Source organism: Lissotriton helveticus, chromosome 4_1, assembly GCF_964261635.1.
Source record: "Lissotriton helveticus chromosome 4_1, aLisHel1.1, whole genome shotgun sequence".
Classification (NCBI taxonomy): Eukaryota; Metazoa; Chordata; class Amphibia; order Caudata; family Salamandridae; genus Lissotriton; species Lissotriton helveticus.
In genome coordinates, this window is record NC_136063.1 from 2110789133 (window position 1) to 2110811539 (window position 22407).

Here is a 22407-nt window from a genome sequence, read left to right on the forward strand (position 1 = left end):
GTGTTTGATTGGTTCAGATGCTCCGTCCATCACCACCCCCTTTTGTACCACCACAACACTTGTCAGCCGGTATTAGTTGTGTTGTGGTATGTAATGATTTTTTTACGCCCAAAAACTACTTTTTTCTCACTCCATTCGATTTTTTTCTTCCTTTCTTATATTTTAGTAATTGGTATATGTATTGCAAACAGCATTTGTATCTTACTATTTATTTATGCTGTACTTGCAGGTCATTGAATTTGGTGATATTTCTTCTTTGGTATATAATTTATACCAAGAAAATAATAAATAAACAGACAACTCTACTTTGCTCATCTGTCCAGAGGTCATTGCTTTAACAGTCTTGCTGTTCATTCAGGTGCTGTTTTGCAAACCTCAGCAGCACACCATTATTATTTTTGGTTTGAAGGGCTTTTGTCACCCTTACACAAAAGTTGTACTTGGTGAATTCATGAACTCTAAGGTGTCCCATACTGAGAGAGGCCTTTAGATCCATGGGTGTAGCTTTGAGGTTGCTTGCAATCTCTAGAAGTATTATACAGTCTGATCTTTGAGTGAATTTGTGGAGTGGTTCACTCTTCGGCTCAATATCAACTCCCTTGATCTTGCTCCATTTGTAACTTCTCTCCCTCACTGTGGAAAGATTAACTTCATATTATTTGTAAATAGTTTAATACGTTTTTTTCTGTGATCAGCAAAAGAACGGTTACAGGTAGGACTACGTCCAGATGATCAAGTAATAATGTGCACTTCTTTAGCAACAACTTATTCTTAAGAAGTGATATGGAACATTTAAAGGTGCATTTTTTTTTAACACAAAACTACTGAAAGTTGCTGATCTGTGTGTTTTATTAACCGATGACTGTAAGAAAGGACATCATTTGTTGGTGTCTTCCCCCATACTTTGTCCAATTTTTGCTGGCTTACCACCCTGTATGCTATGCCACAACTATACAGTGGCACAGCACATATGTTTAAAACCTAAAATATTGTGTACTGGTTTCATCTGCTTGGCTTATTTAAGGAGATAGAAGGTGGAAGTTATAGATTCCTTACCTTTAGAATTACCCCCAGGCGTCTGTCTGGATCCAGAGAATTTTTGTTTCTTAGCAGTACCCTTGCGCACCGGTAGGTGGTGTCGGCCGACTCTACATCCATTGCTGGTGTCGTGGTCGCGAGAATGACGTTGCAGTTTTTACTTGGACACCACCCCTGCGCACTGATCCATGCCATAAGCGCAGGGCCATGCAAGACCCTGACCACTGGTGCACATAACTGGGGCCGAGGAAGGGAGTCCCTATCCCTAGAAGTCAGTGCGCAGAACAGGGAGGATGGGTAGGACAGTAAAGAATCATTAAGTACATATGTCTCTTCAAATACATCATTATCAAAGGTAAGTAGCTTGTTCATCTGAAAGCGAATGTAGTTATAGATTCCTTACCTTTAGAATAGATACCCCAGCAATGCCAACCCTGAAGGTGGCATTGCTGGGGTTCACACCAGAAGATCCTGGAGAACAGAACGGCCAAAGTAGCCGTCTCTCCAGACTCTTTGTCCAGGCACTAATGCTTGGTGAACATGATGCCCACGTGGCCGCCTGACAGATGTCAAGGAGTGGAACTCCACGCCCCAAAGCAGTAGTAACTGCTGCCACACTGGTGGAGTGGGCCCGCAAACCCACCAGGGCTTCCTTCTTTGCCAATGAGTAGCAGAGTTCAATACACAGGACAATGTTTTGAGAGATGGTGCGTTTGTGCACAACCTGACCTTTCTTGGTCGAAGAGTTGATCGTCCACCCAGAAATACAGATAGAAAAACAGTGCCCATTTTGTGTCCAGGCGGTGAAGTCTCTCCTCCTCTTTGGAGGGATGCGGGCGGGAAAAAGGTGGGCAGAGTGACGGTCTATCGTATGTGGAATGAGGTAACCACTTTAGGAAGAAAAAAGAGGCCAGAGTGTAAGGGACTACTTTGTCCGGATGAACCGCAAGAAAAAGAGGTTTAAAGGACAGAGCCTGAAGCTCCCTCACTCTGCGAGCAGAGGTGATGGCGACAAGAAAGGCAGTCAGAGTAAGAAGCCTGATAGGGCAGTTATGGAGAAGCTCAAAGGGAGCACACATAAGGAATGTCAAGACAAGGTGCAAGTCTCACTGGGGCATTAGGAAAGGAGAAGGAGCAAAGAGACTAGTTATGCCCTTCAGAAATCTATTTACAAAAGGGGACTTGAAAAGGGATGGCTAAGCAGGAAGGTGAAGAAAGGCAGAAATGGCCAAAAGGTAGCTTTTAAGAGTGCCCAGGGCAAAGCCCTGCTGGGCTAGAGAGAGGATGAACAAGAGTACCTCCGAGAGGGGAGCAGAAAGGGGATCCACAGCCTTTGCTGTGCACCATGCCACAAACTTGTTTCATCTACAGGCGTATAAAGACTTGGTGGAGGAACACCTTGCTGCCAAGATGACATTACAGACTTTGGACGGAAGGTCAAAAGCTGTCAACTTCTGCCGCTCAATCTCCACGCAAGGAGGTGGAGGCTGGACAGGTTTGCTGGGGATGGGGGTGAAGACCATACACTGCTGTTGCGACAGAAGATCCTCCCAAAGAGGCAATCTGATCGGAGACTCGATGGCAACGCTCAAGAGCTCGGGGTACCAGACTCTTCGTGTCCAGTCCAGTGCCACAAGAATGACTTGGGCCCCGTCGCGCTTGATCTTCAGCACTCGGGCAGAAGTGGTCCTGGCGGCAAAGCGTACAGGAGGCCGAAACTCCAATAGCAACAAAAAGCGCCGGCAAGCGTGTGCTCACTTGGAAATTCCAACACGCAGAACTGCTAACAGTGCGCGTTCTCGTCGGTGGCGAACAGATCTAAACAAGGCTCTCCCCACTGTTGAAAAAGACCTTGCACCACCTCTGAGTGATGACGCTATTCGTGATCCATCATGCACCGACAGCTGAGCTCATCCGCCCTGGCGTGGCGGGAACCTGCCAGGTGTTGAACCATCAGGGACATGCCCTGATGTTCCAGCCATGTCCAATGGCGAAGAGCCTCTTGACATAGGGTCCACATCCCCATCCGGTTTGCTGCAGTACCACATGGCAGCGGTGTTGTCTGAACACCTGCACTACACTTACTTTGATAGATGAAAGGAATGCCGTCAGTGCTAGATGAATTTGCACAGAGCTCCAGAAGGTTCAAATGGAGGCAGGACTCCACCGGAGACCAGAGTCCTCTGATCTCCGCCTCTCCTATGTGGCCGCCTTATCCCAGAAGTGCTGCATCGGTCACCATGGTTGGCTCTGGTTGGGGAAGGGAGAGGGATCTGCCGCTGACCCAAGCTTGGTTCGTTAACCACTACCACAATTGACATGCAGTCCTCTCCGAGATCTGGACAACGTTGGAAAGATCGCCCCGATGCTGCGCCCACTGAAACTTTAGGTCCCACTGCAGAGATCACATATGCCACCCGGCATTATCTACCAGCAGGATGCAGAAGGCGATGATGCCCAGCAGCCTCAGGGTTATTCTCACCGAGAACCGTGATAGAGGCTGAAATATCGGTATCATAGCCCGAATATTCCAGACTCACTGTTCGGGAGGATAAACCCGAAACTGCGCTGTATCCAGAACCGCTCCGAAGAAAAGGAGCTTCTGAGAGGGAGTCAGGTGAGACTTCGGCACGCTGACAGTGAACCCCAGCAATTGCAGGAGGTCTGCCGTAGCCTGGAGGTGGAAGACGACAGCATGGGGAAAACTTGCATTTAAACAGCTTGTCGTCAAGGAGGAAGACTAAAACCCCTGATCTGCGCAGAGGAGCTGCGACCACTGCCATCACTGCCATCACTTTCATGAATACCCAAGGGGCACTGGTAAGGCCAAAGGGGAGCACGGTGAACTGAAAATGCTCGTGGCCAATGCCTGTGGGCCACCAGGTGGCCTGCAAGTCCAACATTACCATCCAGTCTCCGGGGTCGAGGGCAGACAGGACCTGAGCCAACATGAGCATCTTGAACTTCTCCTTCTGGAGGAAGCGGTTGAGGGCCTTGAAGTCTAAGACAGGGTGCAGGCTTTTGTCCTCTTTGGGTACCAGAAAGTACTGGGAGTAACAACCACGACCTACTTCTGGCAAAGGGACCCTTTCGATATATCCCTTGGCTGAGAGTGCTCCAATTTCCTGGGCCAGAAGGGCCAAATGATCCTCCAACATGCAATGGATGGTGGAGGGAGTAGCCCCTTCAGACTATCTGCAAAACCCAACTGTATGACAGGATAGTGTGCGAGAGGGGGAGGTGATGGCGAATCCCGTCACCCACTGGCCTCTGATGGCCTTGAAAGGTCAGACTAGGAGGGTTTGGAGGCTGCTGGAGGGAGGCATATGGGTGGACTGGCCCACCTGCTGGCCCCAGGACTCCCGTCGCTGGGCACCACATCCATGGCCACACACAAGCATGGTAGCTTGCAGGAACCGGTGGCTTGACTGGGTCGAACATGGCGGGGCACCCCTTCTGTAGCCATGAAAGGGGCAAAAAGCAGACGGTGTGGGGCGAGAAGTCACCGTGAGGCCCAAGGATCTGACAGTAGCCTGGAATCTTTGAAGTGCTCGAGCACCGAGTCCAGCTTGTCACCAAAAAGGCGACGCCCATCAAAGGGCATGCCCAGTAAGGTGGATTGGTCATTCCCAGAGAAACCAGACGTCCTCAACCAGGCGTAGCAGACATCAGCCCACACCCGATGGTGAATTTAGAGGAGTCTCTACCCTCTGCCACTTGCACAACCATATCCCACACTGTATGGGTATAGCGGCCCAGGAGGCATGTGGTATTTATCGACTGCAGTGCTAAGCTGGCAGAAGAAAACATCTTCTTCCCAAGGTGGTCCAGCTTCTTGGATTTCCTATCTAGGGGAGCGGTAGAGAATGCTCCTTTGAGGACGAGACTTGAACTACCAAGCTCTGGGGGTCAGGTGTTGGAAGAGGAAATGTGGGTTGGCCGGGTGGAGGCATTGGAGAATCATCCTGTCCACAGGAGCCCCTGAGATGGGCTTGGACCAAGTGCCCAGAAGGTCGTCCGTGAGGGCTTCATTGAAAGGCAGAAGAGGCTCCGAAGAGGCCACTCCGGTTGAAGCACCTCTGTTAGGTTAGTCCTGACTGCCATTGCTGGAAGCTCCAGGTCCAAGGCCTCAGCCGCCCTACGCAACACCACTGCATAGGACGCTCCGTCCGCTGTAGCCACGGTAGGGGAGAAAGCATGCCAAGGTCTGGAGAGGTTTCCTGACCACTGGTGTCACCCAGGTCCTCGTGCCAGTCTGGCTCATCCAGTTGGTCAGCCAAAGGGTCTACAGACCCCACCCAGTTCTCCTCACCCTCCTCTGGTTGCCAGTTAGGCCTGAAAGGAACACCAGGGATGAACAGAGGCACAAAAGTAGACTCCTGTGACAGGCCCAACGTAGGTCCAGTGCTGTGTCCAAGTCGGGGGTGAGGTTGGCGCCGGTCAGGGGCATGACCTGCGCCTCAGCCATTGTCTGGATCGGCGCCGGGGAAGGTACAGTGAGGTCGACCGGCACCGATCCGGATCCAGGCCTGGATTCTTGGGGGCCATCCGGGGCCAGAGCCTCCGCCATCAAAGTCCCAGGGCTGCCAGCCGAGTCCGCAGGACCCAAAGGTGCGCCGGCTGAGCCGGACTGCCCAAAGATGTCATGAAGTGCTTTGTAGAAGCCTCAAAGCTGAGCAGGGGACGCTCCAGTACTGGGGAAAAGGGGAAAACTCTGAGCCATCCCTGGAGCATGCTCTGAAGATGGAGCTGGAGAACGACTATGCTCTGGGTCCCCCATCAGCCGACTGATGGGGAGAAGGCGAATAGAGACCTTGCTTCTTCGCCGCCTTCTTATGCTTCGACTTATCCGAAGATCTCGAAGACTTGGATGATGAATGGTGGTGGCTCCTCAACTGGTCCAGAGACCATTCTCTCGACCGGGACCACTAGTGGGGCGAAGTTGACTGCTGGGCCTCCACAACTTTCGGGACTGCTCCCCAAAGGCTTGGGATTCATGGCCCGTCAGTCAGAGCACAACTTCGGGTTGTGGTCGCGCTCCAGGCAGCTGAGGCACACAAGGAGGGGGTCCGTAACCGACATCAGGTGGTTACAGGCCTTGCACTGCTTGAACCCGGTCTGTCAACAGGATATCTCTTGTACACCAGGAGTCGTTAACACTCAAAAAGAAGCCAACAAAAAGGCAAAAAAAGTGAGTCAAAAAGTGAGAAAGGGGTAGCTCTTTCCAAATCTGTGCAAGGCTGATGAGGGAAAAGAAAGAACGGACGTCAGCGCGCAGATGCGGCGTCTAAGTACCAACGTCATTCCAGCGACCAAGACGCCAACAACGGACGCAGAGTCAACCAACGCAACCTTCGGATGCACAGGGGTACCGCTACAAAAAACAAGCATTTGCAATGCAATCGGTCTCGCCTTTAGGACCTTATATGTATTTATCTATGCAGCATCTTAGCTCTGGTGCTGAAACATTTACTGTTCTTGAACATGGACTGGAAACTAAAGAATGCTAAAGTGAATTTGCATTTTGGCCAAAGTTCCTGCCAACACAAATGAGGAAACTGTTAATATCCAATAATATGTGTTTTGAAAAAGGCACAGTTGCAGACGGAATGCACAAACACAAAAGATTTCATAAAAAGTGCCTTTAAACTTCACCAACTCTCCAAAATGATTTGCCATAGATGCAATAAATAAAGCATATGCTTTATACATCAAAGTGAAAACCAACATACATAAATGGAAACCCATGTAAGCAGCATTGAATTGAAAAAATAACTCCACTAGCAATCTCTGGATCTGCAACTGTTAATATCCTTTTTAGCCAGAGATGTACTCCAAATGTAGACTGAAACAAACTTACGCTATAGCATTTCCAGCTGCTTTTGACTATTGTCTAGACGTTAAAATGTTTTGTGAAACTAAATGAAAAAGTTGCATGGTTAAGAGACATTTCATTCTTTACTTGCTATGCTGAGTTTGTGTTGCAGTGACTGTGCCTACCTTTCATGCGGGAGGAGTCTAGCAGTGTTGAAATGTTTTTTTCTGCATTCATCAGTAGCGCATACATGGAAGGGGTATAAAGTTTGGGCAAAAGGTTATGATAGAAGTTAAAGAAATTAAGAGGGGTGCCCAGTACATGACCGTAGAGCATCACTCTCCAGGGCGCTAAGATTCCGTTTAAAAACGAAAGAGCGAGAGACTATGTGAGCAAGTACACCTCCTGTGTGTGTTTTTTGTTCTGCAAGCATAGCTCTGCAGACACTGTCACACTGCTAGTCACTCACTACGTACCTTTGGGAGGTGTTCTGAAGCATGATACACAAGCGTCCGGCTGAAGACTGTGGCACATGCTCAATTTAAAAGGCATTGGGCGGGAGATAGTACACTGGAAATGGTGCATGGACTTTGGCAGCAAGCGGCTACAGAGTGACGAACCTGGACACTCAGGCATTGGCGGCAGCGCCTCCTCATCCTGACTCTGTTTCACCAGCTTCAGTAGCGCAGCGAGGTCGCCCGAAGGCACAGAGCATTAAAGTGTTTAACGGAGATCCAGACATGCTCACAGTGAACACTTGCCAAAGCGCACACGCTTTCCGAAGCATTTTAACCAAGCAATGGAAGTGTGTGCGAACAGCAACAGAGGTGCGTGTGCAGCACTTACATAGCTTCATTCACCTCAAGCCACCAACTCTACTGAGTGTTGGTGTTGGATCTGTGTGCCTTCCAAAAAGAAAATGCAGCTATATGTGGGGTAAAGATAAAAAAGTAAAACAATGAATGGCGAGTGTGTTTGGAAACTGGAGCCTGTGTAAGGGGAGGGATTCATGGATTGGAGAGGCAGGCTGTACATTGCAGAGTTTAGCAGCCATGTTGTGAAAGAGTCTACCAAGACATGTTTAGCACGAGCAGCGGGAGGAGGGGCACATGTGTACACGAAAGAGGATGTGGTTTCAGATTTATGTTTTGCGAGGGAGGGCTATATCGCAGACCGGAGACGGGGCTTGCAAATGAGCAGAGTCTGTCATGTGGTTTCCGGGGAGATGTAAAGGTGCGGGGAGAGTATGAGGTTACGTGAACATAAAAATAATAAAACTGGGCACTGTGGTAGGCATCGCGGCGCCCAAGCACATTCATTAAATAAACAAGAAACCACGCATCGGAAACATTTAAAAACAAGTCAGGTCCCGGGCCTGTCAGCCAATCACAGAGCGGCCCGGGGAATGACGTCACGGGGGTGTCCCGGGCCGGCAGCCAATGACAGCGCGGCCCAGGACAAAGGGGCGGGACTTAAAAAAAGACCGAGAAACGCCCCGAATCGAGTTTTCACGGGAAAGCGTGATTGACAGCCTCTGTCTCCCAATGGCTAGCCTCCATTTATGGAGCTAGCCAATGGGAGACAGAGGCGGGACCAAAGCCCCATATGTAGGATCATGAGATTTCGCCCTGGGCGGAGCAACTGCTACGCAGTTGCAACGCCAGGGCGAAACCTAAAAATCTCTGGATTTAGTCTGACGCCTTTGGGTAATTTCAAAGGTAGGGAATCCATAACTACAGTCTCTTTCAGATCCAACGGACTCAGTAGGAGCTCGCTGTATTCTACTTGTTTTACAACATTTGATAAAATGAAGCTCTAGAAAAGTTATAATGTACCTGGTGCTACCCGCTTAGCTTACCACCATCTCTTTCCACCACAGCTGGCCTGAAATCATGCCTAGAATCAGTTATATTCAGCTTTTTTTTGTGTTTTTTTGCTCCTTAGTTTTCTTCATTCGTCTAAACTGCTTGGGGAATTTTATTGTACTTTGAGACTTTATTGTTTCGTACTGCTGATAATTTAGAAACATTTCTCAAGAGATATGCCTGCTGCTTGTGCCACTGCTACTAGGGGTGGAGCAGAGATGCTCTTAAAATGTACTGTGAAATAACTAGATTGTGCTTAATAAATTGGTTGGGGAAAAGTGTGTGCTGCTGGTCACATGGGGATAACTTTATAACGTAGATGTGACTTCTGTGCATACCTGCACTTGATATTCATCCGCCTACAAGAGTAAAAAGAAGGGCAGCCAATCAGAATGGGCCAAGTATCTGGCCTATTTCGAAGGGTTCCCTATGCCAACACCATTCTGACTGGAAGTTGGCAGCAAATCAGTATCCATCTGGGCATCCCACATTTTCAAGGGTTATATTTGATGGTCCTGGGGGGAACCAGAAGCCCGAACAAAGGCTTTTCTTTTTAGGCATACCTGTTTTTCTACTTCGCCTGTAGAGAAAATGGAAAAGAAAGGGGTGGTTCGACATGGTTTACTTTCAGTCAGTCATTCTAAGGAGGTCTACTACTAATACTGGTGTTAGGAAATATTAAAAAATATGAAGTTGTGAAATATCTAATGTTGAGACCTGGCAACAAATGAACAAGGTATAGCATACACAGACAAGTTGATGATGTATAGTAATTTCCTTTTCAAGTACAGACCTTGTCAGCCTCAATATGTGAACATCAAAAACAGAACAGAAAACCAGCGAACACTTCATAGCAGAATACAAACTTAATGATCATATTCACATTGTGGAGCAAAGACAAAAAAAGCTTTTTTGTTGGAAAGAGAGCGAGAGAGAGAGAGAGAGAGAGAGACAGAGACAGAGACAGAGACAGACAGAGAGAGAAAGAGAGACAGCGAGACAGAGAGAGAAAGAGAGACAGAGACAGAGAGAGAGACAGAGAGAGACAGAGACAGAGAGAGAGATCGAGCAAGAGAGAGAGACAGTCTGATGAAGATGCAAGGAAGGGAGATTGAGGCTTCCATGGGTCATGATGCTCATTGTACAAGTGATGCTTGTAATATTCCACCTACACTGTACTTCTCACACGTCATGCAGCTTTACCCACAAACATAATGCAGCTGCTAGAATATGATTATCCCCCTAGGTGGGCTACTAGAGCATGGAAAATGGAAGCGATCTGTTTAAGATGCTGTCCTGGAACATGGTGGAGTGGTGTGGCTCACTGGTTAGAGGCGGCAGACCCGGGAGCAGAAGTCGGCCCGCGACCAGGGTTCAATTCCCGACGCGGCAGGGTCGTGGACCAGGGTCAGCGGACTCGACAATTCTCGCCTTGGTGCCTACTCTAACCTGGGGTCCCACTCAGCAACTCTGGGCATTAGCTTGCCTAATCTCCACAACGGCCCTATCAACGCCGGGGATGCCTGGCTCCACCTTGGGGATTCCCAGTAGGGACCATCCCACAGGGAAAGCCAGGACGGGTTCCCCAGCGGTATACAGCACCGGGACGCCCCTTTGCTGGGGCAGCTGTGCGCTTTACAAGTATACCACATTTAACATGTGGATCTATAGTATAAATTCAACATGAACACTCAACAACATGTGCGATTCTGGGCAAATTAAATTTTCCCTGGTGCCTCGTGTGTGAAGTAATTATGCATAATTATTTACCATAAATAGTGTGATGTATACAGCAACTATACATTGTGCTGCTTAGGAGTGCCAAGATTATATGCTCCCATCACCGGCTGGTTTCTATAATACAGCCAGCAGCAGAACCACACATATCACACCATACTCCATACAGCATTTCAAGCTGGATATGCTCCTCTGACCAGAAAAGTTCTCTATAAAACTATCACCCCTGAGATCGAGGTTCAGAGAAATGTCAAATACCTTCAATGTACTTTGAGGATTTTTAAGTCAACTGTATCCCTTTAAAATAGTTTATCTTTAATAGTGATCATTTAAATAAAATGTGTGCTTTGTATTTTTTTCATTTGATATGAGGACATTTCAATACGCTGCTAGTCTTATCAGGCATTATTCTATTAGTAGAAGGTCCACAAACTAGAATTTGATATATTATTGTATAAAAATAAAAGAGCACAACAGCATTCTTCATCCCCATGAGTTCCCTAGTCCATACATTGACACCAGGGAAAAACAAAGCTCTAGCACCCTTAAGGTGAGTACTGCAATATGAATCAGATGCAGAAGAACATATGGAGTAAAACCCACTAACATTCACACCAGTGTATGATGGCAGGAATCCAAATGTAAATTGTAAGAAAATTGTAAAATTGACCTTCCAGTATGAGTGTAATCGGTTTGCAATCACAATAGTGCCTTTGCTCATAAGAACTGTGAGCCAAAAATATAGGACTTCAAAATTCACTGTTATTGTGAAAACAAATGGCCAAATAACAGAAAATAAGGAAAAAGCTGATTCTCATTGGATACTCCAACCACGCTTGTGTTTGTAGAAAAAAGGCAATCATCCTTTGGCTTGTGAATAGCATTAAATTGAGGCAGAAAGGTAAAATTATTATCACTTACACATTGCACAGTGGGGCATCGTATCCTCTTTTGATTTGATCCAATTTGTAGTCGTAGCCAAGCTTAAATAGTGTTCTCTGAATGTAGTTCATTTCTTGCACTTTGCTCATCACATTCTTATAAATACGGTCCATGATTTCCTATATTAAAAAAGACACATTGTATTACGCTGTGCTAAAAGTGCAAAGACACACTAAATCCTACTGTACAGCTCTAAATAGGAGTATGATACACTGAAGATTAATGAAAGTTGCAACACCTCACACATACACAAACAAAGCACACTATACATTTATCAATAAAGAATAAGGTGATAATTACAACAGACACAAATTCCGAGAGGTAATGGCACAGATTTAAAATCCACTCTCTAGCACTCAATAAGGGTACTGAACACATGCCAGGTGATTATTTAAAGTACATAAGCATATCTGCACCCTGTCTTTGTGGCGGGCAATGGTAACATTGGTCCACTTCGCTCTTACTGAAAAGAACCTCTGTTCAGTGAATGATCTAGGGCCATAATCAGATTGCTGAGCAGATAAGGTCAGTTTCCAAAAGGTCGAGTCAATAAATCTGAAAAAATATGTTGGACACCTCTTCAGAGGGCTGTAGTTGCGGCAAATCAATAGCAACTGAGATGTGTCCATTACCATTCCAACCACAGGTACATCTGATAACCTTTCTATTGGTGAGAAATGTGTACAACTAAGTCAAACCTGTGTAGCCAAAGTACCTTTCCTCTACTGATGATTTCCAGTCCAAGAATTCTCTATGTAGCCTGCTTTAAAGAATGTTACAGAGAAAAAAATGGTACCATTCTTTTCACTCCCCTAGACAAACTCGGGAATCTGATACTGTATGGAATGAGAATATTCTCTACATTTTTGCCATGGTAATCTGGATGGAAAAGGTGAGCTGTGCAATGTTCAATTTTTGTTCTATTCCGCTGATCTAAAGCTGCAAACTCAGCTTTTCTCTCTATACCGATAAGGGACTGTAAGAAACTGGAATTTTGTTGCAGTTGCCCCCCCCCCCTCCCCTCTTTTGCCCTCATTAGAACTACTAGGTGCTGGTTTTACACTCCTGAAGCCTGCTAACCAGGCTCCAGTCCCAGTGTTCTTTCCTTGAAGAACTAGTTACTTACCTTTTGTAACACATTATCTGGGAGAGACAGGATCCAGCTGCAGGCTACTTACTTTAGAATCCTCCCCAAGGTGCAAGACTTGATCCAGAAACGTTTCCCACAGCATGTTCGCGCGTCGGAAGAGGGTGCCGTGCAACTCTGTATCGACGTCATCACAAGATGTGACGGAGTCTATATAACTCTCTTCCCGATGTCAATTTCTAATGTTACTGTTTTCTGCAGTCAAAACGTGGAGGCACATATAGAAACTGCCTATTGAAACAGTGTGCCAAATTGAAAGACACCTTTGTGTAAATAAAACACAATTAGTTCAGTATGTGGATATCATAATGAAAACACAGAGATGAGAGGACTCACTCTCAAAGAAACACAGAGTTCTCAGTTCAGTATGTGAAGTCTCAAATAAGTGCGAGACCAAAGAGGAATAGGTTCGCAGAGTGGGGAGGGTCTGAGGGGAGTAAGGAATCTGCAGCTAGATCCGGTCTCGACCAGATAATGCGTTACCAGAGGTAAGTAACTTGTTCATCTGAAAGAGACATCTAGCCTCAGATTCCTTACTTTAGAATCAAATACCAAAAGCATGCCAGCCATCTCTGTAGGAGGGTCTGCGAACTGAGACCACCAAAAGTCTCTAACTAGAACAAGACCAGTCTAGAACCAGAGAACAAGACCAGACCTTCATAATAATGTAGGTGAGCAATAACATACAAGTTAAGTCAAAAGACATTAAAGAAGCATGGCAATAACAATTATCCATGTTAGCATGACAACTGTGGTAGAATCAAACCAAAAAGATCAATAAAAAACGTCTTGCATCTTTAAGGGAAGCCAAATCCATGCATGCTCACCGCAGAAGCACTGAAGGGACCGTCATAAGGAAGGTCAAAAAGACACAGAAGGAATGGGAAGAATGTTACCCATGATAGTAGGACAAATTGCCAAATAACTCTAGAATATAAAGCTATTGTTGCACATATCCAGACTCGAACAGAGTGTCCGATAATTGTGAGACACGGAACAGCAGGTGATGCCATGGAGGTAAATTTCCATGCCATATAGAGTTCTACTGGAGCCAGACCTACACTGTAACAGCATGAGAGGTCTATCACTCGTGGAAAAGGAGACCGAAAGCTCTATTAAATTTTTTTTAAAACAGTAGAAGACATATTGTGTATTTGTAAAGTGCACGTTCACTGCAAGGGTACCTTGGTGCAGAATAACAGATGTTTAATGGTGCTCATGTTATCAACCTCAGAATGGAGAAAGCCTGAGTCGCTGGTATATGAACCTGTGACCATACGGTTAAACACAGGCCCTACTGTGGACGTATAACTCACAAAGCCACTAGACCCGACAATAGCAACTAGTGGCATAGAAGCAGTCATATCCCTAGAGATAATATAAAGACCGCTCGCCTATCTCCAAGAAATACACTGACCGAGGAGCAAATACCCACCCACCTAAGTATAGACAAGAGAAAATATAACACTTAGAAATATAAGTAAAGTCGAATAACCAGCAAAACAATGCGGACATAATAGAACCGGAACCATAGAGGCCACAATTTCACGTAGGAAAACAACAGCCATCCAAAACGTCAGCGTAATTGCTTGAGACAGCATTAGCCGCCAATAGAGAATAAAGTTGAATATGATATAAAGTATGAAAAAGAAACCTTGAAGCTTAGAGAATCCCAAGCTTAGTATGTGATCTTACAATATGAAGAAATTCATCTACATTGTTTTTAATAATACTTGCACTGATATTCAGAATTAATTGAATACTGCCTATTTTGCACATTGACCGTCTTCGGCAAGAAGAATACAGAGATTTACAGCGGGACTTCCGACGCCGAGGCGGCCATCTAGGGAGGATTAAGGGTTAGCGGGCCAGGCTTGATGCCCCATAACCTACTTAAAACTGCCCTGAAGCAACCGCGCAGCGGACTACGGCGCGCGTCGAAGGCAAGTCCGTCTGCGCCTGTCCGCGCCCGGGTCATGCCCATGCCACCCCCCCAAACGTAGCAGAAATGAATCCTAAGTTAAAATATTCAAGAGAGAATCTACTGACGGGTAACATCACCCCAAACACCCATAGATGCACCATCATCCGTCCGGACACCATAAGTCCAAGTAGTGCCCCATAACCTACTTAAAACCGCCCTGCAGCGACCGCGCATTGAGAAGTCCTCCTGAGGCACAGCCGGGTGAGTCAAACGTAAGGGGACAATTGTGGAGGCTATTTTAAACTGTTTGGCTGGTTTTTAAAAGTGACATTGTTTTAATAATACTTGCACTGATATCCAGAATTAATTGAATACTGCCTATTTTGCACATTCACCATCTTCGGCTAGAAGAATACCGCGATTTTCAGCTGGATTTCGACGCCGAGGCGGCCATCTCAGGAGGATTAAGGGTTAGCGGGCTAGGCTTGATGCCCCATAACCTACTTAAAACTGCCCTGAAGCAACCGCGCAGTGGACGCACGCCGTAAGCGCGCCGAAGGCAAGTCCGTCTGCGCCTGTCCGCGCCCGGGTCGTGCCCGTGCCACCCCCCCAAACGTAGCAGAAATGAATCCTAAGTTAAAATATTCAAGAGAGGATCTACTGACGGGTAACATCACCCCAAACACCCATAGATGCACCATCATCCGTCTGGACACCATAAGTCCAAGTAGTGCAGTATACCGTAAAGGGTGTAAAGTCACTGTTCCTCCCCTGACCAACAAACCGGTCCGTGAGAGATGCTATATTCGACCAACCATTAAGCAAAATGCCCCTATAAATCCCTGGACATGTGCCCTGTTTAATGCTAGATCGTTAGTAAAACATAGCACGGAAATCGCCTCCTTAATCACTGATGAGAACATACATGTGGCCTTTATAACTGAGACATGGACAGATTTGGCCTCTGGACCGGATTTAGTCAAAGCCACCCCCCCCCCCCTGATTACTTCAGCTATACCCTAAACAGACAGCATAAATGGGGAGGAGGCCTTGCCATCATCTATCATCAATCGATCATGGCATCCTTCAATCCGATAACGATAGAAGACTGTGAAGCGCTTGCATTCTGCCTCCAACTTTCCCAGTACTATACCTCACACTCCTCTATAGGGCACCTTGCCCAAAAGGCCCATTCCCGTCCCTTCTTAGTAGCATAATAGAAAGGGGTATATGCTCAGAATCTTATACCATCCTAGGGGATTTTAATTACCATCTGGAATCTATGGACCCCGATACCTTGAACTTACTGGATACCATGAGAGGTGGGAATCTGGAACAGCTAGTCCAAGGGGCCACGCATCAGGCTGGTCACACCCTAGATGGAATTTTTTTTAATAACTCGCAAATATCAGGAACAAAAACTCCGACTCTAGCATGGTCCGATCACTCAGTCATTCTCTTTGAACTTCAAACTCCTGATCGAAAAACAGGGAAACTAGCGGTAAAATACACTAAAAACAGAGCTTGGAACAAGATAAAAGAAGAGGAACTTGTCCAAACACTAATGGAATCCGCCACCCCCACCCCTAGCGACCTGGATGAGGCCACTAGGACCTACTCCAAATGGCTTGAATCTGCAGGAAACAAACTAGCTCCCCAAAAAACCTATAGTCATACTAGACAACACCCCTCCGCACCTTGGTACTCGAAGGAGCTGAAAAAGCAAAAGCTAGCCTGCAAACGCCTGGAGAGGGCATGGGGGGGAAGGCTACCAGAAAATGATTTTTAAAAAGTACAAAACAGGACTGTTACTATATAAACAACTCCTCAAGAGTTCAAAACAGGAATTCTTTAGTAATAAAATTGCTTCAGCAAAGAACTTGCGATATAAAAGGGAACTCAGCAAAATAACTCTTTAAAATTGTAAACTCCCTGGCCCATCCCCAAACGCCGCCGATAGTGGCCCGTCAGGAATTATGTAATAAGATTGCTTGTGGCTTATTTGACAAAGTTAACAACATCTTTCAATCTTTTTCATTGTTGGACCAGAGTACTATTCCAAATGTCAACTGGCAAGAAACTAATCCTGATATGCAAACCTTCAACGTCTTCTCTACCTTAGAGATAGACAATACTCTTAAACTTTTAAATAAGGCAAAGTCAGGCTCCCCTACGGATCCATGCCCCTGTACTATAGTAAAAATGGCAGCCAGACCTATTGCTGTTCAGCCGACCAACATATTTAATTGTTTCTATCAGGAGGGCTATTTTCCCAAGGAATGGAAACATGCAACCATCCTACCACTCTTAAAAAAGACAAATCTGGACACCAATGATCCAAATAGTTTCAGACCCATTTCCAGGCTTCCCCTTCCTGCAAAACTCCTAGAAAGTAACATGAACTCACAGCTTTGTAGGTTCCTACAGGACACACAAGCTCTTGATCTGACCCAATATGGTTTTAGAGAGGCACACAGCACAGAGACAGCACTCCTGAAGTCCACAGAAGAGATCAGAACCATCTTAGATCATGGAGGAAAAGCCGTACTGATAATGCTAGATTTATCTGCGGCTTTCGACACGGTCCATCACGACCTGTTGAGGAACCGACTGGACAAGCTAGGAATCAAAGACAATGCATGGAAATTGCTTAAGTCATTTCTTACTGACAGGACCCAAACTGTAACCTTAGATGAATTTACGGCCACACCTTTTTCCTTTCCGTGTGGTGTGCAATAAGCCCAACACTATTCAATGTCTATGTGTCCTCTCTATCCCCCTTAATCCAAAGTTTCGGATTTTCCCTAACTTCATACGCTGACGACACCCAAATAGTCGTCTCTCTTTTACCGAAAAATCTACATGAAACCACAATTAAACTAAAGGATTACATAAAAGCAGTAGGAGCATGGTTGTCCCAAAATTGCTTAAAGCTGAACTCCGGTAAAACGGAGGTGATTCTCTTTGGCAATGACCCCAATTTCTGGACTCCAAACTGCTGGCCTGAAGAGATGGAATCACTGCCGATCCCCATAAAAAAAATAAAAAATCAGGGTGTCTTGATCGATGAAAAAATGAATTTCAAGAACCAAATAAATCAGGTTGTCTCTACCACATCACATATCCTCAAATCGTGCAACAAAATTATGCCACTCTTACCTAAGGAAGCTCAACAAACTGTGGTATCAGCCCTAATAATGTCAAGACTGGATTGTTACAACAGTCTGTACCTAACTGTTCAAAAAGGATCAATGAACAAGCTGCAGATGATACAAAATGCAGCCACACGACTGATAACAGCCACACCCAAATATAAATCCATCTCGAACAAAATAAAACAGCTACACTGGCTCAGTCAGTAAGCGCTCGAAATTCAAAGCACTTTGCCTGGTATTCAAAGCTCTCCATGGCATAGGACCAAAATTTCTCCAAGAACGTTTTACCTGGTACATACCAAACAGAGCACTACGGTCAGCCGACCAAAAGCTGACTGGCACTCCTAGAGTGAGAAAAGCAAACTGGGGTAGAAGGAGTTTCACGAATAACGCAGCAAAAGCCTGGAACACTCTACCACTAAACATAAGAAACATCCCTAACCTCCTCCTTTTCAGAAAAACTCTCAAAACCTGGTTATTCACAACATAACTGGAGACGCCCCACTTCTTTAGCTTGCAGTAGGCCTTCTCACAGCGCCAGGACACCTTCGGGTATCAGTTAGCGCTCTACAAGTACAAATAACATTAACATAACATTAACATTAACATTAACAGATTATGTAGAAAAATCCAGTCATGCAGAAGCTGAACAATTTTAAAGGATTGCAGAATAAAATAATCAGAGTGATCTATAAAATAAACATTAAATATGTATATGCCATCTAGCTATCACACTTCGCAATGTGCGAACCCAACTACAACAACTAGAGTTAGATAAATGATGAAAAAAGTTGTCCTCTACAAGAGCAATGGTCCAGGAGGAAAAGAATAAAAGCCATTTACAAAAAAGTAGAAGCTATAGGGCAAATGCCTAGTCCGCTCATGGCCACGTCATACCCTCAGAGAGAAGAAAAAGAACATCATTTGAGGGAAATGCCCTTCAGGAAGAATAAATCTTTAGTAATAACGCAAAGCGTTATAACAACTCAAAAGAGTCAAGAGTATTAAGTACCCTTCAGAAGAGAAGGAATGGAATTGATGGAGAGACATGTCTCCCTGGAGACCAATAACATGACATAATCCCAGGAAAATAAACCAATCATGATGAAGGGACATGTACAAACCAACCTCTACGTCTACGCGAAGAGGTGGAATAACCAATCAAATAGCAATGGCTAGAAGACATAACCATGAAGAGCAAAAATACAAAGTGTTTTAATGCTCACAAGACGATAATCTTGCGGCCAACAATGATAATATATACTGAGACTTCCATGGAGGTACAAATATCAAAAGCACCTAACAAGGGGTACCAAACCAAACCAAATCAAACTAAACTAAGCACTTTAAATGTAAACATTGCAGCACAGTCTTTTGCCCATGATGAAGGAGTCACTTCAACTCCAAAACGCGTTGGACGTAGTGTTGATGGAATAAACACACTTTCCAATAGAGGCAACGGCTCCAGTGTTTTTACGCATTCTAAGGAGGAGTTGCGCATTGGTTGTTAGTTTTGGATTCGTGGGCGTTGGTACCCCTGCCGTGAGCCCGCCGAGTAAGCGGCTTGGGTGAAAGCCAAACTATAACACAGATATATATATATATACACATACACACACACACACACACACACACACACACATATCCATATACACACGCGCACACACTCTTAGAAATGCTCACATAGCATACAAAAAATACTCCACATAGAGTACAGAACGTACCATGTAGGTATCAACTCTTGAGCTCGAGCGCTTCAGCAGAGTAAAGCAAACTGCAAGACATATTTAGGAGGTATCAATCAAAAATCAAACACAAATAAAGAGCTGAAGGAGAAAGGCACGACGTTTGCGCCAAGCACAAAATAGTAATCGAGAAAGCTGCATGTCGTGGAATATAGTGCAAAGAACACAAGTTTACTGCAGAATAAATGCAGCCCTATAATTGTAACTGAATGGAGGAAGGGTCAGGCTAAAAAGTTGACAGAATCGCAAGGTAAACAACCATAAACTTCTGGATCAGCGTTGCAAGCATGGAAAAGAAGGGACTGAAGTCAGTGCGCTAGCACGGAGGTTATATAAATTCCATTGACATCGCATGATGGCGTTGATACGGAGTTGCCTGGTGTGGAAGGTTTATGGATCTAGTTTCGCACCTGGGAGAGGATACTGAAGTTAGGAATCTGCGTCTCGGTGTCTATCAGATATTGATATTGAATACATTTATAAAGCGCAGAATATACCTCCATGTATCTTGGGGTGTCTGTAATCAGTAAAGAGATTTTCTTTATTTGAAGAAGAGCCAGGTTTTAAAAACTTCTCAAAGCTAGAAGATTGGTTGTAGACTTCACTTATTTGGGGAGACTGTTCCATTTAAGGGCAGTGTTTCTAATAAAGCTCCTGCCACCCCAAGACATCCGTTGGTAAGACAGAACTATAGGGGAGTAACCACTAAGGGTACTAAATACCTGTATAGTTATTACGGTATTGAGGTGCATGCCCTGCGACCCAATCTGGGACAATCCTTTGTCCTTATAAGACCCCTCACTCACCAACCTAGTTGGTGACATGCTTCATCATCGGGGTCCCACCCGGACGGCCGAATGCCATCCAGGTGTGCTGCGACACCTGATTACAGTGGAGCTGGTTATTCTTGTTTTATATGTGATATGAATAGAAAAGTGTAGTTAAAAGTTGTCTCAACACTACCCACTCGAAGACTTTATTCTGGAGTGGTTGGACAACCAGTAAAAATGTATATACAATTATATTTACATGTGGCACCTTTGCCTGATTAGGTAGGCTGTGGTGTCGAAAAAAAGTCGTAAAGAAAGTTAAAAGGGGAGGTCTACATGTTTCAACCTTCGTGTGATTATAGAGGTTTTCATCAGGACCAGTGTATCTTAGGTTGGGTGGTCTACACACGCTAAGGTGTATCCTGCCCTCGCCTAATAGTATGCATGAAATCACAAAACTGATTTCTAAAAAGTGTTGTTCTCCGTGTAGTTTCGATTAAAAACCTGTGGAAAAAACGGGGAGAAAGGGTGTGGTGAGGGCATATTAATCCAGTGCAAACATCCAGAGAATATGTGCTTGGTGCACTGTGAGGAGATGTGCCCGTTTTCGGACTGGGACAATAGTAACTGGAGCAGGCTTATGTGCGGTTTGTGAAAAAAACACGCGTTTACTGCCATCAGGGTGTTACGCTACATTCGGAGCTGTGGTGTATCGTGACTTTGCCAAAATACGATTGCCGCTGTACCCGTGAGTGCCAGAAACAGGAGCGAGTACGGCTCATGTGGTAATAGCAGTATCAAACCTCCGGTATCGGAGCGTGCCGTGATTGAACAATAAATAAATAAAGTGATGCGGCGCAAAACAGATCTTAAGTGCTGATAATTTAAGATCTAATTAAAAAACACACACACACACACAACATACTCGCATACAGGCAGCACAAGCAGTCATCCACATACGAGCAGATTGACAGAATGTTCTTACTCGAAGCACGCTGATTTAGGGCACTATAAATGCGGCAATTGCAGCGTGTGCCACCTGACGGAGAACACTAAAACTCTTTCGTTGGAACCAGGAAAAACTTGGACCATCAGGTCCCACACCAACTGTAACAGTACAAACGTAGTATACCTTATCATCTGTCCCTGCAACCTTCGCTACGTAGGCATGACCAGCAGGAAGGTCAAGCAAAGAATTGGCGAGCATAGAAGCACCATCCGGTGCAAGAAATCTATGACTAAACTGACTGAACACTACCTTTCCATGAACCATACGCCCAATGATATGACATGGACTGTCATAGAACAGCTAACACCGGGCAACAGACTACCACAACGACTCTATGAAAAAGAGCAATGTTGGATATATAGACTGTGCACCCAGAGTACAGGTCTCAACGACAATATCCCCTGGAATACAGTGCTCTCCAGTTAAAATCACTGATCTGTTTTTTGCTTTAAGTTCATGTAATAATGATCCGTTACAAGATTCTGTCCCCCCTAGGATCATTAAGTGATCCCTCGCTCCTTTCTGATAACTCGATCACTACGTATCACATTTAGTCCAACACTACGCTGACGAGCGTCTCCCTCTACCCCCCAAATAACCCAAGTCCTTAAAATCCCGAGTTTGACGCTTCCTGGCAGCACAGCCATCTGCGGCTGCGCAAGCCTAGCGTCTGACTCGAGCTGGAGTTACCCTAGCAACCGGGCCCCACGTGACTATTCCCCGCCCTCTCGGCAAACACGGAAGTTAATTTTAAGCTTCACGCTAGAGCCCGTACCTCACTCCCACGGAGCTCCCGACCGAATCGCTGCTAGGCTAATCAGCCTGATTTCCTGAAGCCACAAGTAAGTCCTGATATAGCCCAACCAGATGGGTCAAGGTTCGACGGAACCGTTCCGATCCTCTCACTTCCCTACCACTTTCCGTTTTAGATGGTGGTTGCACGATAAAGCAGGGTTGGGGGAGCTCATGAAGCCCTAAATCAGCGTGCTTCAAGTAAGAACATTCTGTCAATCTGCTCGTATGTGGATGACTGCTTGTGCTGCCTGTATGCGAGTATGTTGTGTGTGTGTGTTTTTTAATTAGATCTTAAATTATCAGCACTTAAGATCTGTTTTGCGCCGCATCACTTTATTTATTTATTGTTCAATCACGGCACGCTCCGATACCGGAGCTTTGATACTGCTATTACCACATGAGCCGTACTCACTCATGTTTCTGGCACTCACGGGTACAGCGGCAATCATATTTTGGCAAAGTCAC

General features: G+C 45.5%; 1 protein-coding gene across 6 annotated transcripts in view; it reads right to left on the bottom strand.

The window, feature by feature from the left end:
• The window catches only part of ACSL4 (acyl-CoA synthetase long chain family member 4), a 234148-nt gene that overhangs the window by 63895 nt on the left and 147846 nt on the right, over window positions 1-22407 (bottom strand). For all 6 annotated transcript variants that reach the window (XM_078688793.1, XM_078688795.1, XM_078688792.1 and 3 more), the window contains exon 10: window positions 11377-11516. In XM_078688793.1, coding sequence (XP_078544919.1) covers window positions 11377-11516 — 140 coding nt within the window. The remainder of the gene's footprint in view (window positions 1-11376; window positions 11517-22407) is intronic.